The following is a 19,602-nucleotide window of genomic DNA, read 5'->3' on the forward strand; positions in this document are numbered from 1 at the left end:
TTACATTGTAATATGAATTTCGTGCAAAGCATTTATTTCCTATTTATTTGCAAACCGTGTGCATACATACATGTACATCATAAGTTGAAAGTTAATAACTTTTTAAAAATATGATACAAAATTACACCTCTGGCCTGAAATAAATGGCAACCCAAACACGTGAAAAATAAATGAAATGTAAAATGAATATACACAAGCTGAATGGGCAAAGGTTTTAAAAAGTTGTTGGTCTTATAAGCAGTTGGAATAAAAACACTATGAAAAGCACAGCATTATTTTCATAGCACATAACATGAACAGATTACATTGTGCATTCTGTTCAATGCTTACTGTCGTAGTATATAACTTTGTATGTATACCGCCCTGTGATTGAAGTGTACAAGAAATGGCTTTCCAAATGAAACAAATACTGTACATATTACAAGTTCAAGTTAAATCTACTTAGGAAGCAGGAAAAGGAATAGCAATGTTAATAAATGAAATTGTCATGAATCTTGCCCAGTTATGGTGCATTTCAAATACGTCGGACATTATATAACTTTAATAGTAAAACACTTAATACATTTAAATCCCATTTCTACGGCAAGACTTACAAAATGACTTCAAAACAGATTTCACAGGTATCAGGCACTGCATCCTCGGAGACCAAACTTAATATTTATCACGTATGTATCACCCTCTTTGGTACTAATGAAGCCACAGAAAATTGGCAGCCATATTGAATGCCATGTAGTGCCCATAGATAGCGTAGAGCAGGAGTCCAAGAAAGAAATGAACATGTAACGCTAGGCGAAAAATCCAATGCCAGCAAAAGGCTGAAGATTATTCCCGGTTACTTTGATTTTCATTTCTACACGCATGTTTTGTTCATATTCAAATTACCATTATTCTTAACCTTTAAATTTTTGTCATCATATTTTTTCTCGCCATTGTATCTTATACATGGTAGTACGTTTTAGAAGGAAACTTCTAGAGCATATGTAACCTTTGGAGCTCTGATAAGCCATCAGACAAAGTCGTTGCAGATTTAAATAACAGTCAAACGCACGCATGCAAACCAACACTTGAGGTATCTTGCTTCGTTGGTTCCAGAGATCGAAGGCAATTACTTAAATAGAGGCAGCCATCATAAGTTCTGGTTTGATGTAGTCTTGGTTAGTTACTGATTGGAACTGGTTCTCTGCGATACAAAAATGATAGTATGAATACTGTTACAGATGGATTTTAAATTCCACAGAAGTGCACTAAAAGTCAGCTCTTGACAAAGACAAGCAAAGTACAAATACCTTTAAGACTTTACTCTTTTTAATGAAAAATAGGAATTAGAATTGCATAATACACTTTGTTTTTATTATATATAGACTGAGTTTCAACTTTTAAAAGGCGCAAGCGTCGAATAATGTGTTTTCCTGTGTTCGTTTGGGACAAGTTCGATCCAGGGCCACAGTTAACTATAGTTCGACTATATCTGACCGAACGCATGCTAGTCGAAATGGTTGGACTGGTCTTGTCGACTAGTCATTCGCGACCAGCCATCGAGGTTGCAGGTCACGTGGTTGGTTGCCATAGCCATTTAAAAAAAACACAGTGCAGCGAGGACCAATACAGGCATTTCACAAGAGTGCGCCTCCAAGAGTTTGCGACGCGTTGACCAATCACAGTGCGCGAAATCTGTCGACCCAATGTGAGCTCGAAAACGGTCGACAGATTTCGCGCACTGTGATTGGTCAACGCGTTGCAAACTCTTGGAGGCGCACTATTGTGAATCGCTCGTATTGTAAGGGGAAAGCGCGAATATACAGCATGTCACTAGTTAAGGCTCACTTTCACATTTCCTACGGCCACCTTTCTCCCCATAGGCCAGAATGACCTGACAACGGCTGATTATAGAGTCATTCAGACTTCAACTTTGATGCACGTGCGCTAGGTGCGCCACGAACCAACCTCGAGTCCTTAATCGATCTTGCCCTCAGTGAGATCAAAGAAATTGGCCCTTTATAAGGATACAGCATAACTTACCTCCCGAACCGTCGGCATGAAAGAAATGAGTCGGGGCTGGTTTCAGTGGTTTCATATCCATGTGTTTCATCGTCAGTAGCTGTGCATTGGTAAAACTGGAGAAGAATGTACACAACAAACAACCTTGTCAAACTTCGACTCCAGTTAACACTGTCCGGCTGCTTTTTATATCCACTCCCGTCCAGGGCATTTCAATGTTTGATTATGACATTTATTCAAAACTGAACATCAACATTCAGGGGAAAACCCTGTGAGAAAGCAACTGATGAAAGGGCAACGTTTCTTGAAATACATGTATTCCCTCCGGGACGGGATCTTCAAATTTCGTTTTCTTTTGGCCCTAACAAACGACTGGCTCATAAATTTACACATTGAGTTGCACAGTGCAGTCTAAAAATGCAAATATAGATTTTCTAAATAAAAAAAGTTCTTTTAGCAATTAATATGCCTTAGATGACGACTTAATGCTTGACATCAGCTTTGTTGTACCAAAATTTTTAAATGTAAAGACAATTATTTGATTGCCTTTTAATACAATTCCATTGTATAATGCGGGTCTTCTTTTTAGTTTCACAATCTACAGTACCTGCGCTGTTTGAGAGGTCGGTAGTCATGTCTCATGAGTGATGCATCATGGGAAGATGACACAAAATCAGGAAGCTGCTCAAGTGTAAGGGACCTTATAAACTGGTGATAGTCTACTTTATCGTCGTTGTGTTTGTCACATCTGCAGAGAGATCAGAAATTAAGCTATGTTATACCTCAAAAAATGGATAATCTGAATTTTAAAGTGTTACAAATATACGTTAATGCTGAGAACTAGGCCTATCCGGACTATGGGTTATAGTGGAACCTCTTAGAAACTTAAAGAACCCATGCGGTATGTATAATGACGCCAAATGACGCCTCTTGCCGCCACCTACACGATTGACCTTTTCTTATTTAGACAAAGAAATATTACCTCTGAATCAGCCTATCCAGTGATTTGGCGCTCACGTTGATCTGGAATTTTCCACACGCCTCCTTGAGAACTTTCTTGGTCACGTGCCCGGTGTGATCGGGGTCCATCTCCATGATGATCCGTCTGAGGTTGATGTGGAGCGGATCGGACGGATTCGGTGCCCTGGCAGAGCGAAACCCAAAAAATTCAGTTAATAATTCAGGAAATGGAACCTATTGTTTTGAGAAATATTTAGCATCACCAAGCACGGAAAATCAATGAAAAATTCTGGCGTTGATAACTACATCTAAATACATGTAGATTAAAATTCTTGAATTTTTTATTTAGTGAAGTTATAATTAGATCGGTAAAGGTGAAAGTGCACGGCCAATTCCTCCCCAGATTTGGGAAATAGCTATCACGTCTTGAAACAGTTCACCCTATTTTTAGAAATGTTATTTGATTCCGGAAAAATGAAAAACCAGAGATGATCTCCGATCCTTGGGTAAGAGACGTCGAACCACAACTCTGATTTTGAAGGGTGCTGCGAGGGTCAGCCTGAAAATCGAATATCGGCATTTGCCCTCAAAAATTTACTTCGCTCTAAAAAAAAGTGCGGGTCACGTTTGAACGGGGCTTTATACTCACGTGTTATAGTAGGATTTCTTGGCCAGGCGGATGCTATCAAAGATCCCATTCGCCATTGGATCTCTGCTCAGATCTTGCGTGTTTTTGCTGCGATTTTCAACATTGGATAGAAATTTAAAGTGAATGTAATGGAACAAGCAAGGCATTGGTCTACGTGTTTTCAAATAAAAGCATTTTCAGGACAAGATAAAGCTTAAAAAGTAATTTAAACTAAATTATTAAGAAGCCCCCCCCCAAAAAAAACCCCAACCATGTCATTGCATTGAGCATATAAAAGCAGGAGATCGATTCGAAATGACCATGCAAAATGATCATTAAAACAAAATCTTCTAAACTGAATTGTGAAGTGTGGAAGTATGAGAAATGGATGTTAATGATAAGGAGAGTTAAAATAGAGTAAAGATGACAAGATTTGCAGAAAATTGACAAGATTTACGTTACTCTTCCTGTGGCACGACACTTATTGGACAGCCGGTGACACACGTTCGTCTAGGTTTTGATATTATTGCGATTAAAATAGCTGGACAAAGTTAGACGGCAGCAGACGATTTGCATCCATCGTCTCACCTGATCATCAGATGCGGGTACCCGGGATCAGTCTGGTTCTTCGTTCCTGCTACCTGCGCTCTCTCTGCCTTTGTGCTTGGCCCCTCGGTAAAGTTATCCCTTGCCTCCGTGCTCGGCTCCACCTCGTCTGTGCCGAACTTAAAGTGCACTCGTCGGCTGTCCCGGACCCGCTCGGCGTTCTCGGCCCGGAAATCCCGCAGTTTCTCCTCTGTCTCGGTGGGCAGCGACAGGTTGCATCCGCTGAAAGCCTCGCCGGTCTCTGACCGGCCGGGCATGTTGGCCGGGTAGGGCAAAGCGCCGTCACCATCCAGGTATCGATACTTGGAAAGTGGAGGGGCCACAGTGACTTTCAGGGAGGCAGGAAACTTCACGTAACTTTCGTGGGATACTACATCAGTGGAAACAGTTGGAATAACACATTATAATTTTAATTTTTGGTTGAATATTGTCCAAAAAACCCACGAAAACGAAAACACAAACAAGTTCAACAAAAGGAGCCTGCACATACTTAAGACAATAGAATAACATGTTAATTCTGATCACAAACTCAGCTGTAAAATCTATTCTACCATATCAAACAAAAGGTTTCAGACCTGTTTTTCTTTTCATGAATCTTTCGTGATAGCTCGTGATTTGCATTGACGTAAACAACCTGGCGTAACGTTACTGTATTACGTAAAGAAATAAAAGTATACCCACGTGACTTGTGCCTGTCTGCTGCGTCTCTCTCTTTATCACACGTCAAGATGACACTATTTTTGTCGTGTCTGCCTTTATTCTTCAAACTCTGCTTGTCTCTCGATTTCAGCTGTTCCAAGAAAACATAATCAAAAGTTTAATCAGTCATTGTTGCTTCAGTAATAATCACAGTAGATGATATCTTTATGTACCGGTATTGCAGGGAAGCTCCTTGGACCGGCCGGGACACCGTGTGAACTTTGGCTAAAGATGACCGGCAACTGATGTTTCCCTCTTTTTTTTTTAGAAGAGCTATACCACAATTCTTATTTTTTCTTGGTCCCTTCCTGATCATATCCCGTCCACCCATTCGTCTACACTTTCATAAGGTCTTTCTGTGTTTTAATACTCACAATGCTCCGTAACTGCACCTTGTCCTTTTCTTGAAAGTTGACGAAGTCACTTTGTTTCGTGCTCTTTCCAAATTTGGCTCCATTTGTCGCGTGCATCACCTGTTGGGTTGCAATTTGACGATTGAAAAGCAATGCCGATATCAGGATGACGACTGTAACATTGGCTGTTCAGAATCTTTCCATGACTCTATCAAAATGGAATCTGTTTATCTCATCTTGTGTTGAATAAAATGAACTTCATGAGTTTGTTTCATTTGATTTTAATATTAATATTGAATTTGTGTATTTCAGATTTTTTTCTCTGAATTGAAACGGCGTTTTGTAAATCTTCACCTCTGACGACGGAGGTCCTTGATACTTCTCCGGTTTCTTCCCCGTCTTCAATACTTGCGAGTCATAATCTTTGTTGTATATACTCGCAGGTTGATCTGCATCGGAACCAAACTGAAAAACGAATAAGATTGGAATCGAATGACGCATCAGTCCTTGGTATAAGGCAAACTAAAGAAAAGAGAAAAACAATTATACTAAACCGTTGTTTTGATGGTTGATCGGGAAATATTCATACTGTATTTTTAGAGGAAACTTAAATATGTAAGGAAAGTTTACATGCATTAGCATTGCTTTCATTTTTATTTCAATATCCTGAAATTTTCAAAGTTCAATTAAAACAACGTTTTTCGAGACACGACATGCAAATAAATGCCAGTTCATGCTTGGCACAGAAGGAAACATGAACTCCAAATAGTGAAGTCAGATCAGCACTCCAACTTCGAATCCCTCAAAGTTAAACACATTTCAAGCACAACAAAATACGCTGCAAATACTATCAATTCACGTGGCAAATTTGCATAACCATTGTGTTGGCCTGAAGTACGACCTGGGGCCAATTTCATAGAGCTGCTTAAGCACAAAATTTGCTTAAGCGCGAAAAAACTTTGCTTGATAAATCAGTTAACCAGCCAAAATTCCATGTGATGTATATTGTTTTGGTATTGTATTTAGCTGTTTTTTGGTTAGCATGACAATCAGATGGAGTTTGAGCTGGTGACCTTTGTTTATTAAGCAAAGTTTTTCCCGCTTAAGCAAATTTTGTGCTTAAGCAGCTCTATGAAATTGGCCCTTGACCTTAACTTCTGTCCAAAGAGAACCGTCATTAAAACATTTAGCTGCTATGCCAAAGTTTTCACAATGTCTCAGTTAAAAGCAATATTTGAATACCTCAAAATGTACACCAGTTTGATATTCTTTGCCGGTAGATGCATTTTCAAGCACGGGCCCGCTGCCTCCTGTAGCCCCCGCACTCTTGAGTGTGTCGCGCTGACCTTTCGGATTGGAAGATACACTCCCACCATCCTTCTCTGTGGACTCGCTGATTTTAGTAGCTTGGAGTGGAGACTTAACTGAATAAAATGAACGATTTTAGAATAATTGTAAACGTCTAAAAGTAACATTTCTTCAAAGTCGCCTGCCCTGCGTCGCATTGTGATTGACAAAGTAGTAGAGAACAGTAACACAAAACTGTACAGATGGATGACAGAGAACAGATTATTAGAAACGGTCAAGGTGGATCAATTATTATTATTGATTATTATTTCCGTAACACTTATTTCATTTCTTTAATTTATTCATTCCTGGTGTCAGAGCAGGGGGCCTTTGACCCCCCTTCCTAAATCCGCGCCTGGCGGTCTCAAATATCATTTGGCCGTTTGGGGTTGCGATTTTGGTAACACAGAGTTTTAAAAAGACAGAATTCTCACTTCTTAAAACGAGTTGTTACAGTTTCATGGTTTTTTCCTATGATGTCGGTGTTTGCACCATGCATGACAAATGCCCTGGACACCATTTAATGAGCATAAACGCCCAACCCAAACCTATGCCAAAAAGCCGCTTCGAGTATGCCAAAAGATAATCTGACTTTCCAGTATATCAGAAGTATAAAACAACGTTTATTTATATAACTTACGGCTGTACTGCTTGATGAAGTCTAAATAGTCTACCGTTTTACCAGGCCCTTCTCTAGCTGACACTAGTAGCTCGTCTATGCTTGGCTGGGGGATAGGATGTAACAGGCTATTACAAGCCCGCTGTAGAAGTTCCCTGGAGACATAACCCGACCTGCGATCACAATTAAAATAGTCAAAGTTAGTTCTGGGGCTTATCTATTTAGAAGTGCATACTGCCTCAATGTAACCCCCCAAAAAACTTTAATGACTGAAGATTCTGCTCGCAAAAATAGGGCACAAGAGTAAACCCTTTACAAAACGTGTATTAATATCAACCGAATAATGATAGAATGGTTAGATGGTTCAGTGAATTGCGATTGAGGTGCTTTGACGCTTACATACATGTTTTTATACAAAATTAATTGCCAAAATTATTGATTCATCCTTCTGATTTCATTTCGCATCACTTTAGTGGATATTATGTAAACAACATTCTATCAAGTTTGCCGCTAACATCCCTAGTAATGACGATTCCCGGTACTTTCAGAAGCAAAGTTAACCGATACCGTCAGTTATACTCAGGTTTTTCTAAACATGTACTTACTTCATGGTATCATACTGCAAGAGTATGTTTCTCAAGATTGCACTGTTGTCTTCAGCGATCTTTTTCGCCTCAATTACATCGTCCATGGAGTCAGGGGTCAGGATCATCTCTTCTTTCATGCTTGCCCTGAAAAAAATGCAAAATTCTGTCATTTTTGTCTGATAAAAAGGATGATCGGTACATCTTAAAACTATAACAGCACGAAGCCGTGTTGAAAATTTTCAACTCAGATTTGAAGTACAAATCAGGCATTATTTGAAAAAAGCTCTTCTAAACTGCTGAATGTACTTAAAACAAACCAGTACAAATGTGATTTGATAATGGTTTAATTAAAAAAGAACGTTCTGAGTACAATTTCTGCTTCATTTTGCGAATAGACGTAGTAGTTACTGTTAGTCTTGACCCTAACCTCCCTTAGGTTACGTTACCCGGAGTTTCAGTTACATGGGAGATCTGTTGAATTAGTCTAGCTGTAAAAACCACTACGGGTGAATAATAGAATCATGCTGTAGACTCACTTCAAGACTTCATTGTCTTGCAGGAAACGTCCTTTAGCGATCTGCGTTGGTTCAACAAAAGCTGCCGATTTGGGCTCTTTCGGCGTCGCATCATAGTCCCTCTGAAACGTTGACAGCTTGGGCTTGGGCACGGTGACGTTGTAGTCTCCTTTCCGGAAGACATAGGATTCTCTCTCCTCTTCCAACATTCTCTGGACCGTGGCGGCTGGGTCGCGGTCGATAACCTCTGTCTTAGAGCGGTGCAGGGCTGGTTGCAGCGGCTCGAGCTTAACGCCAGACTGCGGCCGGCCGGCCTTGAAGGAAAACACGGTCTCCGTTTGAAAGCTACATGGAATTAAAAAGAGCAAGTAAATAATCATAGTTTCACTGCCAGAAAGCGAACGTATTGCACTCAGTTCTTAGAAAATAATGCCAATCTGGGCCCTTTTCCAATACTCGACTTGGAATCCGTCTCAGGCTTCGTTCCCAAAACCCAAAGCGTTTACATTAAATAGGATTACTGTAATTTGTTGTTCTCTTCCATCTTATTTGATGCTTTTTGGCACTATTAGATTAATTACTGCGCTTACAGCTGCAAAGTCAGCTGGCTAAAAAACAGGTGAAGCCTGAGACGGAGCCGAAGTTGAGTATTGCAAAACGGCCCAGGATGAGTGAATTCCTATCAGGTCATTGTGATTCAGCTACTTTAGGTAAAAGAAGGTCATAAGTAGTCAGGAAGAACTGTCGTGCGTATGCTGTCGAGAAAACAAATTTAAAGGGCATTAGAGCTTCCCCCACAACTAGGGACCTTCTTGATGCGCGGTGGTCAGATGGCTAGATTCATCAACACTAAATTTGAATTGGGCATAATTCGATTGTCAAGTGGCGTCTGGAGTGTATAAGCAGGGGGTTGACAAACGTGAAGATTTGAGTCTAATCAATGCAGCGTATTTCCAAGGATGGATTTGCGCCGGGGAGATGTTCACAGTTCACAGAATATAGTGTTGTAATACACGTCGGGCAGGCCAAAACTCCAAAATTAATTAACATCTTTTGGGCGCAAATCCATCCTTGGGAATAGTTGTTCGCAGTACCCGCTACTACACCTGACTCGAACCAGCCAGTTGATACCGGCCAGCTCGGTAGTCGAGTGGTTAAGACGTCGTGGGTCGAGTCCCACCCGACTACACTTGTGGTTTTTTCATAAGCCTTCGGGGGCTGCTTTTCTTTATCTTATCATAAGCTCTGATGTTCTCTTTATTATGTACATGTATCTGTAAAAAGTTATTTACATCCACATTGCTAATTTGAATATACTAAGTTTCTTTAATTTCTGATGTATTTTCTTAAGCTTATCCATCTTTTCAATTTCTATGTACCTAGTTTCCTTAATTATCAATGTAATTTTTTTAAAGAGTTTGGAATAAACGTCTTTTTGAATCTTGAATACTGAGTATACAGTGTTTATAATACACGTCGGTCAGGGCAAAAATCCAAAATCAGTGCAGGGTAATTTGCCAATTAAAATCTGTATAAAATGGTCACTCACTTTGAATCATCGTTGCCGAACTGAAAGTGTGTTGTTCGGATATCTTTTACATTGCGCCTGCGCATTTCTGTTCTCGCTTTCTGTAGATCTGGCAAGGTAGTCTCGCGCTGGATTGTCTGCAGACACGAATGAAAAGAGGAGAGTCGTTTCATTCAGTCACAATATAGTCGCAATTCACAACTTATAGTTTCACGTAAATTAGTTTCTGAACGAGAAGCACAAGAACAAGACTTTACTTTGCTATAGTCCGAATTGTAGAATGATGAGCCAAATGTCTTATCCCGAAAGAAGCGTGGATTCATGTCCTGAAATAAAGCAAAAGGAAAAATACATCAGAAATATTAATTTTTGCTATTCGACCTTCGATTATTAAAGGGCGGATCCAGAACCACTGGGGGTGGGACAAACCTGCTTTATGCGTGGGGGAATTGCAGAATCTTTTTAATGTAACCCTTTATAGCCTTTTTGAGGGGAGAGGCAATATTTTGGGGCTTTGTAGTTCTTTTGAGGAAGGGAAATGTGGGGCTGTTTGCCTGTTGACAGTCCGCTTTGAGCAGGAGCACCCCTCATCCGTTGAAAATAGCCATGTTGGTTGGGAGTGTTCATGTTGCTGGTAGCGACGTGCCCGTAACGCGTGTACATGTATTTCACAGTTGTTTGTGAAACAGCGAGGTGCAGTTCCAACCAAACGAGCCGCCGTTTCAAGGAAACTTGCGCACTAGGCTGTTGGTCTGGTTCGGGCTCGTACAGTTTAGGGGCTGTTTGTCGGTTGGCGACAGTGACTACGTTCACTTTCTGAGCTCCTGTCATCTTGATTTTACTTGTGTATATTTGTGTTGTCCGATGTGGTAATGAATAATAATAAAGTTATGACAATAAAAGAGACAGCAAACATCGCCTTTTATTCCTTAAAAAAATCCATGTTTTGGTTTCTTTCTGGGGAATGGCTCCTGTTGGCCCCTAGATCTGCTCTTGCGATTCTATATGAGGTGATCAAATTCCGTTAAAGGCCGCTCACTAAGTACACTAAGCATAAAAATCCAATTTTGTCACTTACCGGCAGATTTATTTGATTGTCTTGCCGTAGAACCGTTTTCTACAATGCAAAAGTGAGAATGGTGATGAAATAAAACCATTTTAATAACGCTAAGATTGTTCACTTGCACAAGACAAATGGGTGCGAAGGTTAACGATGTATCTACCAGTATACATTCTGTCGTCCCTTCCGTTGACAAGGCTAACACTTTACAGAATATAGTTTACCTTTTGTGGAGGATGTTTTGCGTAGTCGTTGTTGGTGAGTGACTTCAGGTAAACGCTGTTGTCGATGGGGGCTGCGTCCCCTCGCATGTCGAAGTGTGCCTTGTTCTGAACAGTCAAAATTATGTACATGGATTGAAATCAGGTTTTCCTTTGATCCTATAGTGGTGGTGGTAACTTTTACAGTCATCTGATATTTCTACTTTACTTGATCCTGAGTGAGATTTCTCGTGTTTTGCTTTCAAAAAGAGTTTTGCTATGAGCCTCGTCTGAAGAGGAAACTCCATAAATTCATACTTCAATTTTTCATGAAATCTTTCGGTTCATTCTTCATAACAATGACATAAACCGTCGGTCTAATATCTGGATTCGTCTTTTTTTTCTCTACAAATCTACCTGAAGCCCGGAGTCCCACGACAGAGCTGTGATTTTGTCCGGCTGCGTACCCTGTGAATGAAAAATCAGTTTTCAAAGGTTATAGATGAGTATTCAAGAATTCATATAAAAAACAAATTAATGTTGAACTAGTTTCGAGTAATCAAATCAAATGTGGCTTGAAAAAAGGGCATATTGGCTATGACCCAGCTACCTTTTCCAAATTGCAAGGGTAACACAATCAATTGAGGCAAATGTCACAGGTACTGGAACTTCGTTCTGGACTCGTTCTCGGATCCCAGAGGAAACGTCCACAACTTGATTGTGACACACCTTTCTAACCTGCCTATTAGCCCCTCCAATGGGACCCTTCGCCACACCTGTCATACCGGTCTTTGGCGTGCGAACTGAAAGCAGTCGATTGTAATGAGAATACAATACACGTAGCAAAGCGTTCAGGTACAACAGCAAACTAGTACACTTGGGGAAAGTGGGTCGTGAGGGTCTCGGCTCGTTTCGCAAGGATACCATGCCAACATTTAATGCGATAAGCATCCCTTACAACCATGTTACACGCAAGAATAAAGGTTTCAACCGAAGCAATGGAACTTATAATTTCAATAAATGCCGATTCCTTGTCTGAGTCCTGGTTGTCTCTAGCGTAGCCCTGGTTTGTTGTTGTTGTTTTTTCTTTTTTTGGCGCGATGCGTTCATTGCAAAAACTGGGGTGAAAAACTTAATACTGTCGGTGTTATCAGAGGACTACACCAACATTTTTCACCAGTGTTAAAAATTCTGGTGTTACTGTTAACACTCTCCAATGCATTATAACGCTTATAGGGGTGCAAAGTAACACCAGCGGTGTTAAAGTAATACCCTATGGTGTGGTCGTCTGATAACAGCAAAAGTGTTGATTTTAAATCCAGAGTTTTACAGTGTTACCATTTTCTCTTCGGAGGCCAAAGAAATAGGCACCAGACTATCGTATGTATATCAATATTACATTACACCTGTGAACATCTAACAAAAGAAGCAAGGTGTAATAACAATGGACGTTCATTGTTAGTGCGCTGTGTTTCTTTTGTTAGATGTTCGTAGCGTCACAGCGCTTCCCTCCATCAAATATACATAGCTGTCGTGACAACTAAGTATCGATCGTCACTGCTGCCGGAGTTTACTGTAAATGTGTGCTTTGTTCACCCTTAGGGAGCAAACATTCGATAAGTGTTTGGGAAAACATCTTGGAGTATGTAGGCTACCGTGGAATTAGCCACGGTCCCATATATGAATACTAGATCAGGGAGTTACGCCCCTTTCAGGGCAAATGTGTATTCGATTCGAAGTGGTTTTCATGAACAACTCAGACAAGCGCAAAATTATGCGTGACAAAATTGGGCACTATTCAAAGTTCAGTAGACCTACTTATTAGACAGTATTCACATGGCATAGCCTAACATTACCTCTGAGATGCAGTCAGTTTATTCTCTGGCTGATTTAGTGAGGCTTTCCATTTCAAACTATTGTGAGGAACAGCGAGGCGGACGAAGGGTTTTCCGTGCACGGTGATTTAACTGATTCTCTGATCCGAATGAAGTCGTGGCCATAATCCTATGTATTATCAGCGAATAAGCTTACCACAATCGCAAATGCTACGCAGGAGATTAATTTGGCTAAATCTGATCATTCCATCAACAATAAAAAACTATGATAAAGCGCGTCGCACACTGCACAATCGTCCTTGTGGCTTATAAAAATTTCATTAAATCGTATTTAGCTTCACTGCAGTCACACAAAATGTGTTTTTTTTATTTGGTGAAGGATGGAGTGGCAGTTGTTTTCCTTCTAAATGATTGTTAATGTCGTTACCAAGACACTTCAGACAAGTAGAGTCGTCGTGTTGTGAACAAGAAAACCGTAATCCTACATGTTTGGCAGTCATTTTCGTCTTCAAAGGTGATGTCCCAAAACTGACTTCATTCTTGGTGTGACTGCAGACGATTTTAAGTTAGTGTTCATTGCGGAGAGGGTGGTTTTCAAATATTCTTCTTATTGGTGGAGAATAGTGACCTTATAGCAATAACAGTTCAAATCTATATCTACTGATCATTTCTTTTCCTAACTTTGTGTTCTATGACGATTGAAACCAAACTTATTTCTTTTTTGTTGTGAATTTGCTATTAAATGTGTATTATTTACAAAAGTGTTGGATTTTTGTAGCCTGTGCTCTCTACAAGCCTTCGCTTATATGAATAGCTCCATAATTTCTATCTTTTCAAGTTTCCTCTTTTTTCTCTTATTATATTGCACTGTATTCATGGCCCGTATTTATTTTACGTGTATTCTTTGATTCGTATTTTAATGAAAGTGTGGAAATAAAAGTTGTTTTTGAATTGGAAATAAATTGAATTTGGTCCTGCATGCAGTCATTCAACTTGTTCAAATGCGTAGGCAGATCCACAATACCATTACCAGCAAGTTGGGTTGAGGTTTTTCATAGCTGTCTCCTGAGACCATAGGCCTACTTGTTCTCATGGCCTACCTTGTAAGCAAATTTGGTTGTGCTCCCCCATGGTGGTAGTTTAGTCCTGTCACTCGTCAGGTTGGAGATGTGATCTTGTGTCAGTGACCGCCGCAAGGACCGTACCTCCTCTACGCGGGACGCACCGTACAACTGCTCCCGTCGCTTGGCAGTCAACGTCGGGTCGAGTGCGCTCATGATTCCGGCCGGGTGGTGGGGGGACCCCGGGCTGGTGACAAAACGATGAATACTCGGTGGAAAATACCACTGTCGTACTGCTGATTAAGGTTTCTCCTGTGTGTAAAAATTTCAGATTGTGACCAAACAGCACCTAAAGAAGTACGAATTATTTTTCAAATTCTGTTCACAGGTAGTCAAAAATAAGTGTTGTTATGGTGACTGTTCGCTTGTTCCGTGTGAGGGACGGTCACCGTGTTGCTGTTCGTAACCATTGTACACGTAACAAACTGTCCTCGTGAGCATGGTATTGACGTGCGTATAGTGCGAGGGCGCTGTGCACTAAAGGTGATTATGCTGGTTTTGTGTAGGGTTGCTAGGCGACCAAGGCCATATTTTGACAAAAAGGGCACCCCCAACAGCCTAGGGGTCATTCTGTTGTGCCATCATCGATTCATGCATGTATAGAGTCAGCGTGGACCAAAAAGGAAGCCCTGGCGTGAACACAAAAGTGATGCACAGCAACAAAGGAGAGGGTCGGCAGATGATTTTGAGTTCCTTGTAAATACCATTTTTGTTGGGAGTGATCGATTGTCCAATAATGGCTAAATGACTGACGCACGGCTCTAAACACGAAGATTAATGTCATACTTGGATCACCGTTGGACTCACAAATTGGCCTTTGGGTAAACAAAGAAGAAAGTATAGTATAGGGAATGGATCTGAGACAAATGTGACAAAATACAACTATGCTTTCACATAAAATTAATGTGGCAGACATTGTTTGCTCTGTGATGTGCAACAATGTTTAATAGTTCGCGATCTTTTTCTTCACGTGCCATTTGAGTTGAACAAAATAACATAAGGCCCTACTGATAATAACAGGTGATTTCCTTCTGCAAGAACCGCTATAATTAACCCAAACGGTTATCAATTTGCATATATAGTGTGCAGTTGGTAGGTTTATTGGGATTTACGCGGAAAACGTACTGTGTCGAAAAGAGTGACAAGTCTGTTAAATTTATTTTTATTTTATTTGCTGTTTTATTAAAACTGGGTCCTGTATCATTTATATAACTGTTTTCTAAACGGTGCCTGTTTCGGATCTCAAGGACGTTAAATGAAACTAAGACTTGAATTAAATTAAAACGAAATGTCCTGAACACAACTTATTTTAAAATAAGGAACAATATTATAAAATACAATACATGTAATTTAAATAATACAATTTCATATAAACATGTCCACTGATAGTACAGAGGCAAAACGTAAAGATAAAGGAAGACAAGCGATGTATGGGTGAGACAATCTGAAACGTATCGTATCTCTGACTTTTAAGCGAGTGAAGCCTTAAGTTTTGGGAGACATGTAGTTACATGAACAAAACAGGTCTGCCCTGAAACAAGAAAACAGATGAAACGCTTTCAAGGCTTAGAAGACATGGCCTGGGTCCTTCTGCACCTCTGTTAGTGACCGAATTGGAGGTTCAGTCATATATACAGGTTGTCCCATAGTTATTAGAATCCCCAGATGCTAAATTTATCGTACATTACCAAAAACATTGATATGGGTTTAAATTTTACACTAACCATCTTTGCCCTACGTTTAGATTTTCTACAAATTTTATATCATGAAAATTGGTTGAGTCAAACTAAAGATATACCTGGTGGTTTGAACTTTTGGCTGGCAATTACTTCGCCGGTTGTAGGAACAATTTTTTTTCACTTCGGTTTAAAAAAAAAACAAAGAACTTGAAAACACCACCTCTTAAACAATGCAGTGTATTTTCAGTTTGGTCAGACCTGTTTTCGTGATCTAAAACTCTTACGAAAAACTAAAAGTGTGGCGCAGTTGCCTTTTGAAAAACAATCGGGATCGATTGCAGTTACTTTCAGTTTGGTCACAGTCAAAATAATAATTCTGATAACCCGTTTGATCGAACGCTGAGTGCACAGTGCAAGAAGTTGTGTATTGACCATTTCCCCCAAACTGAAATCGTCTTATTCATAACTCTAGAATCGGTTAAAAAAATTAACTAATGGAACTACAAACGTTGGCATCACATCGACATATGGAAAAAATTGAATTACAGTGTACAGCAGATCTTCACGTCAGGGGTACGTCACGTGGATCCAGGAAGTTTTCCAGAGACGAGATCACTCAGGCTCGTCAAATTTTTTCCATGTACGATGTCACAGACAGACAGACGGACACACAAGGCTAATGCAGTACATCGTTTCTGATGTACAAATACTATCTCTTACAGGATGTAGTCTTTTTCTCATTGCTGTAATTTTTATTTCAGTTCTTATTTTTGTGTCATTTTTTTTCTTAGAGCTGGAAGATTTCAGAGGAGGAGTGATGGTTTTACTCGATCCGCCAAGTAATGAGGAGCTTGTTCTTTATAAACCAAAGTAAAATTCTTGAACTCATGTACGCTATGCTAGGAGTTTTCCCCTTTGACAACAGGGTATGCTGATCATAATTCTTTGCATGAGTAACAGGACGAGCAGCTATACTCATTGGAACCTATAGGGCCATAAATAACTAGTACGGGCCTAGAAAGGCTGCGTAGAGGGCTATTGCAATCATCAAAGGTGGGCAACGGCTAATAATTCTGCTTCAACTTAATGATGTAACTTATACTTGAAGTTTGTCAAAAACATGACTGTCCGGGTTTTACAATTAAGGCAAAAGCAAATTCAGTGTAATTAACCGTCAAGCCATTATCATGAACAGTAGCACCGCGGTTAATGATGTGTAAGCTTTTGGAGTCAAAAAAACTTGTCCAGAAACCTGACTTCTTCGCGGCTAAATCTGTGGGTAAGAATCATAGAGCTATATAATTCTATGAATATTAATCTACCCAATAACGATAGAACACGTCGATGCGCGTTTTCGAATTAACATGACGCGTCATGTGCACTGTGGGGCGTGTTTGAATTACGTGGCTACGGCACGCAGTGACACACAATCTATGACCAACGGCTGCAGCTGCTACCGGTATCTACTGGCTGCCGTATAGGCCCCCGTGTTGTGCCAACCGTAGCCAAGTCATTCGGACACGGCCCCTGTCTGCTTATGTCGGAAGTTGTCCCGAGCGGGCCGGATGGGCTCGTTTCACACGTTCAGTGACCCAGCACTTCGGCACAGTACAAAGAACTGCACATGTACATGTACGTGTACACGTAAGTGCAGATGCCCTAACGCGGGTCAGCGGTTATGCACAATTGAAGCCGCACAATGCAATGGGCTGGGAGGTCGCTGTGTGTACGGTTTGTTTACTAGCATCAGTGAATTTTAAATGTCCACAACCGTTACAACCGTAGTGCGGGATTCAGTATCGCTAGTTGAAGGAATTTTTCGTCACTGTTGCAGCGAATGCTGGATATTAATATAAGAAGTTTCGTGAAATGGAAAATCCGGAGGAAAACATAATCGAACTGGGAAATAAGACGAACGATTTGTACAACGAATTCGTGAGAGGTATTAAAGAACATCAGGTGTCATCGTTTTTGGAGGCACATCGGATGCAGATGTACAAGGCTTGGCTGGATGGAGAAGGAGGTGTTACCCATAATATCTCGGCATCCGAAGCCCTCAGCATGGCTATTGGACATAACCACATACAGTACATCGAATATCTACTGCAGGAATACCCAGTGCAATCCATGAAGACTGGAGGTTACAGCTGCAGTCACCTTGCTCGGGCCGTGGAGAGTGACCTACCTGGTGTGGTACGGAGGCTTCTGCAGCACACCCTGATGCTGCCTTCCTCGGAGGGTCACCGGTCCAAGCTGTACCACTACGGGTACCGATTCAGAAAGACCATACGGTCTGCTCCTGGGGTCAAGCTGACGCCAGATCAATTTAAGAGCAAGAAGACAAAAAAGGTGGCAATGATAAGCTACCTGAACAAAGCGTCGGGCTGCATGATGTCTGGACCGAGCAAAACTGCAGTCCATCTGGCAAGCGAGCTAGGCCGTGCAGCCTGCCTGAAAGAGCTCCTCCATCACGGTGCTGTCCCGACCCCCATAGACAACGCTGGACTCACCCCCTTGGACTACGCACTCCGTAAACTCTGCAGTCGCGACACCAGGAGAAGTGCGACCAATCCAGCTGTAGCAGCCCAGGGCTTGAAGGAGCTTCTTCCCTACTTACCTGTAGTCCAAGCAGCCCCAGAGACTGTTGAACTGGTGAAGGAGACTTTGAAACAAGCAGGTGCATCTCCGGAACAGAAGGCGATTCTGCCATGGGTTCTCAGGGAGATATCAACCCCCAGATCTCTGCAACAGATCTGTAGACACAGTATTCGGTCGGAGATCAGCCGTGCTCGCGTCCAACCTGTTCCGACTGGTGTTTTTCAGCTACCGTTACCAAAACTTGTCAAGCACTATCTTTTTGCACAAGTTTCGTCTCAAAACGTGAAGTGAATGACTGAGGAAGAACGAATAATAATTATGCAATTACTGACTGCAAGTGTGTACAGGTGTATCTTAAATTAAACTCGTTCAATATCATCAAACGAAGAGGACTTCAGGTAGATAGATTTACTTTTATTTAATGGAAAGCATATGTAGATGGTAACTTTTCACTTCAATTCCTTGTTTTTATAACTGATTAAATTGCAATCCATCCCATCTTCTAGTAAAAAAACAAATACGAGACAGAAGGTGCATTTTCATGACGCATATCTTATATTTTGTATTGTTTTTTATTCAAATGCATTCGATAAAATTTATGTATGTACAATACATGTATGCATGGCTTCCTGTACAGATTGTTGTTTTCACATTTTACCCCAGCACTGCTTTGTACATAGGATTAGTAAACATTATAACATTCATTGACATACTTGGAAATATCTGGAGAATGTATATAACTGGTTGAACATATTTGTCGGTATTTAAAGTCCCAATGATTAATCTGTAGGTTTTCAAAACTTAAAATTAATGTCGACAGCACTACTGTTTGGACGAGAAAGTTGTCAATGCGGAGAGGCCTACATGTTGTTTAATTGGTCGACTGCAGAAGACGTAAGCACAAATTCATACGATTGAAATATGAGAAATAATTATTTTTCTCTTTCCTCTCCTCGAAACAGTTTGGATGATACAATTTGGGAAACAAGTTTTGAAACATCGAAAAGCCGCATGCACTTCAATTACCAATTTAGAAACGAATGCGCAACTACACTCTCCCAATACATCTATCATATTCAGTCCTTCAATTTTAATTTTTTTTTATAATTATATTAATATAAATTGCTATACATTTTAATGTGTATATAGAATTTGCTAACTAACTTAAACTGCTTTGCAAGAAAAATGTGCGGTATTAATGGAATTACATGTATTTCGAAATGGGTTACTTTGCCTTGTGTGCTCTGCGCCTTTTCTCCGTCGTTCCTT

At 40.5% G+C, this 19,602-nt stretch overlaps 2 protein-coding genes across 10 annotated transcripts; one reads left to right on the forward strand and one right to left on the reverse strand.

Moving 5' to 3' along the window:
- On the reverse strand, positions 1–14,473 carry LOC110986318 (uncharacterized). Its single transcript, XM_022248091.2, has 19 exons — positions 14,036–14,473; positions 11,518–11,568; positions 11,125–11,229; positions 10,919–10,957; positions 10,098–10,166; positions 9,862–9,977; positions 8,334–8,657; positions 7,816–7,941; positions 7,232–7,383; positions 6,487–6,668; positions 5,599–5,709; positions 5,266–5,364; positions 4,874–4,982; positions 4,175–4,562; positions 3,608–3,694; positions 2,981–3,142; positions 2,606–2,746; positions 2,020–2,114; positions 1–1,180 (listed from the first exon to the last, which is right to left on the reverse strand). The coding sequence occupies exons 1-19, from the start codon at positions 14,210–14,212 to the stop codon at positions 1,110–1,112; spliced, it is 2,604 nt and encodes an 867-aa protein (XP_022103783.2). The 5' UTR covers positions 14,213–14,473; the 3' UTR covers positions 1–1,109.
- Positions 14,474–14,568: 95 nt separating this feature from the next.
- Positions 14,569–19,561, forward strand: LOC110986342 (uncharacterized). Of its 9 annotated transcripts, none has more exons than XM_087137666.1 (3): positions 14,572–14,752; positions 16,527–16,574; positions 17,570–19,561. In XM_087137666.1, exon 3 carries the CDS (start codon positions 17,605–17,607, stop codon positions 18,622–18,624), a length of 1,020 nt encoding a protein of 339 aa, XP_086993792.1. In that variant the 5' UTR covers positions 14,572–14,752; positions 16,527–16,574; positions 17,570–17,604; the 3' UTR covers positions 18,625–19,561. The 9 variants fall into 9 exon arrangements, with proteins under 9 accessions (XP_086993799.1, XP_086993804.1, XP_086993792.1 ...); XM_087137663.1 differs by having other exon boundaries at positions 14,572–14,727; XM_087137673.1 differs by lacking the exon at positions 16,527–16,574 and having other exon boundaries at positions 14,569–14,752; positions 17,845–19,561.
- The last annotated feature ends 41 nt before the right edge of the window (positions 19,562–19,602 follow it).

Source organism: Acanthaster planci, linkage group LG01 (genome assembly GCF_054643075.1).
Source record: "Acanthaster planci isolate LZ-2023a linkage group LG01, COTS_SCS, whole genome shotgun sequence".
NCBI lineage: Eukaryota > Metazoa > Echinodermata > Asteroidea > Valvatida > Acanthasteridae > Acanthaster > Acanthaster planci.

Coding starts and splice junctions, on each gene's coding strand:
- LOC110986318 (XM_022248091.2), bottom strand. CDS start 14,212: ATGAGCGCACTCGACCCGACGTTGACTGCCAAGCGACGGGAGCAGTTG. Junction 10,167..10,918: donor ACAATCAAATAAATCTGCCG/GTAAGTGACAAA, acceptor GCTTTATTTCAG/GACATGAATCCACGCTTCTT. Junction 7,942..8,333: donor CAAGACAATGAAGTCTTGAA/GTGAGTCTACAG, acceptor CATTTTTTTCAG/GGCAAGCATGAAAGAAGAGA.
- LOC110986342 (XM_087137666.1), top strand. CDS start 17,605: ATGGAAAATCCGGAGGAAAACATAATCGAACTGGGAAATAAGACGAAC.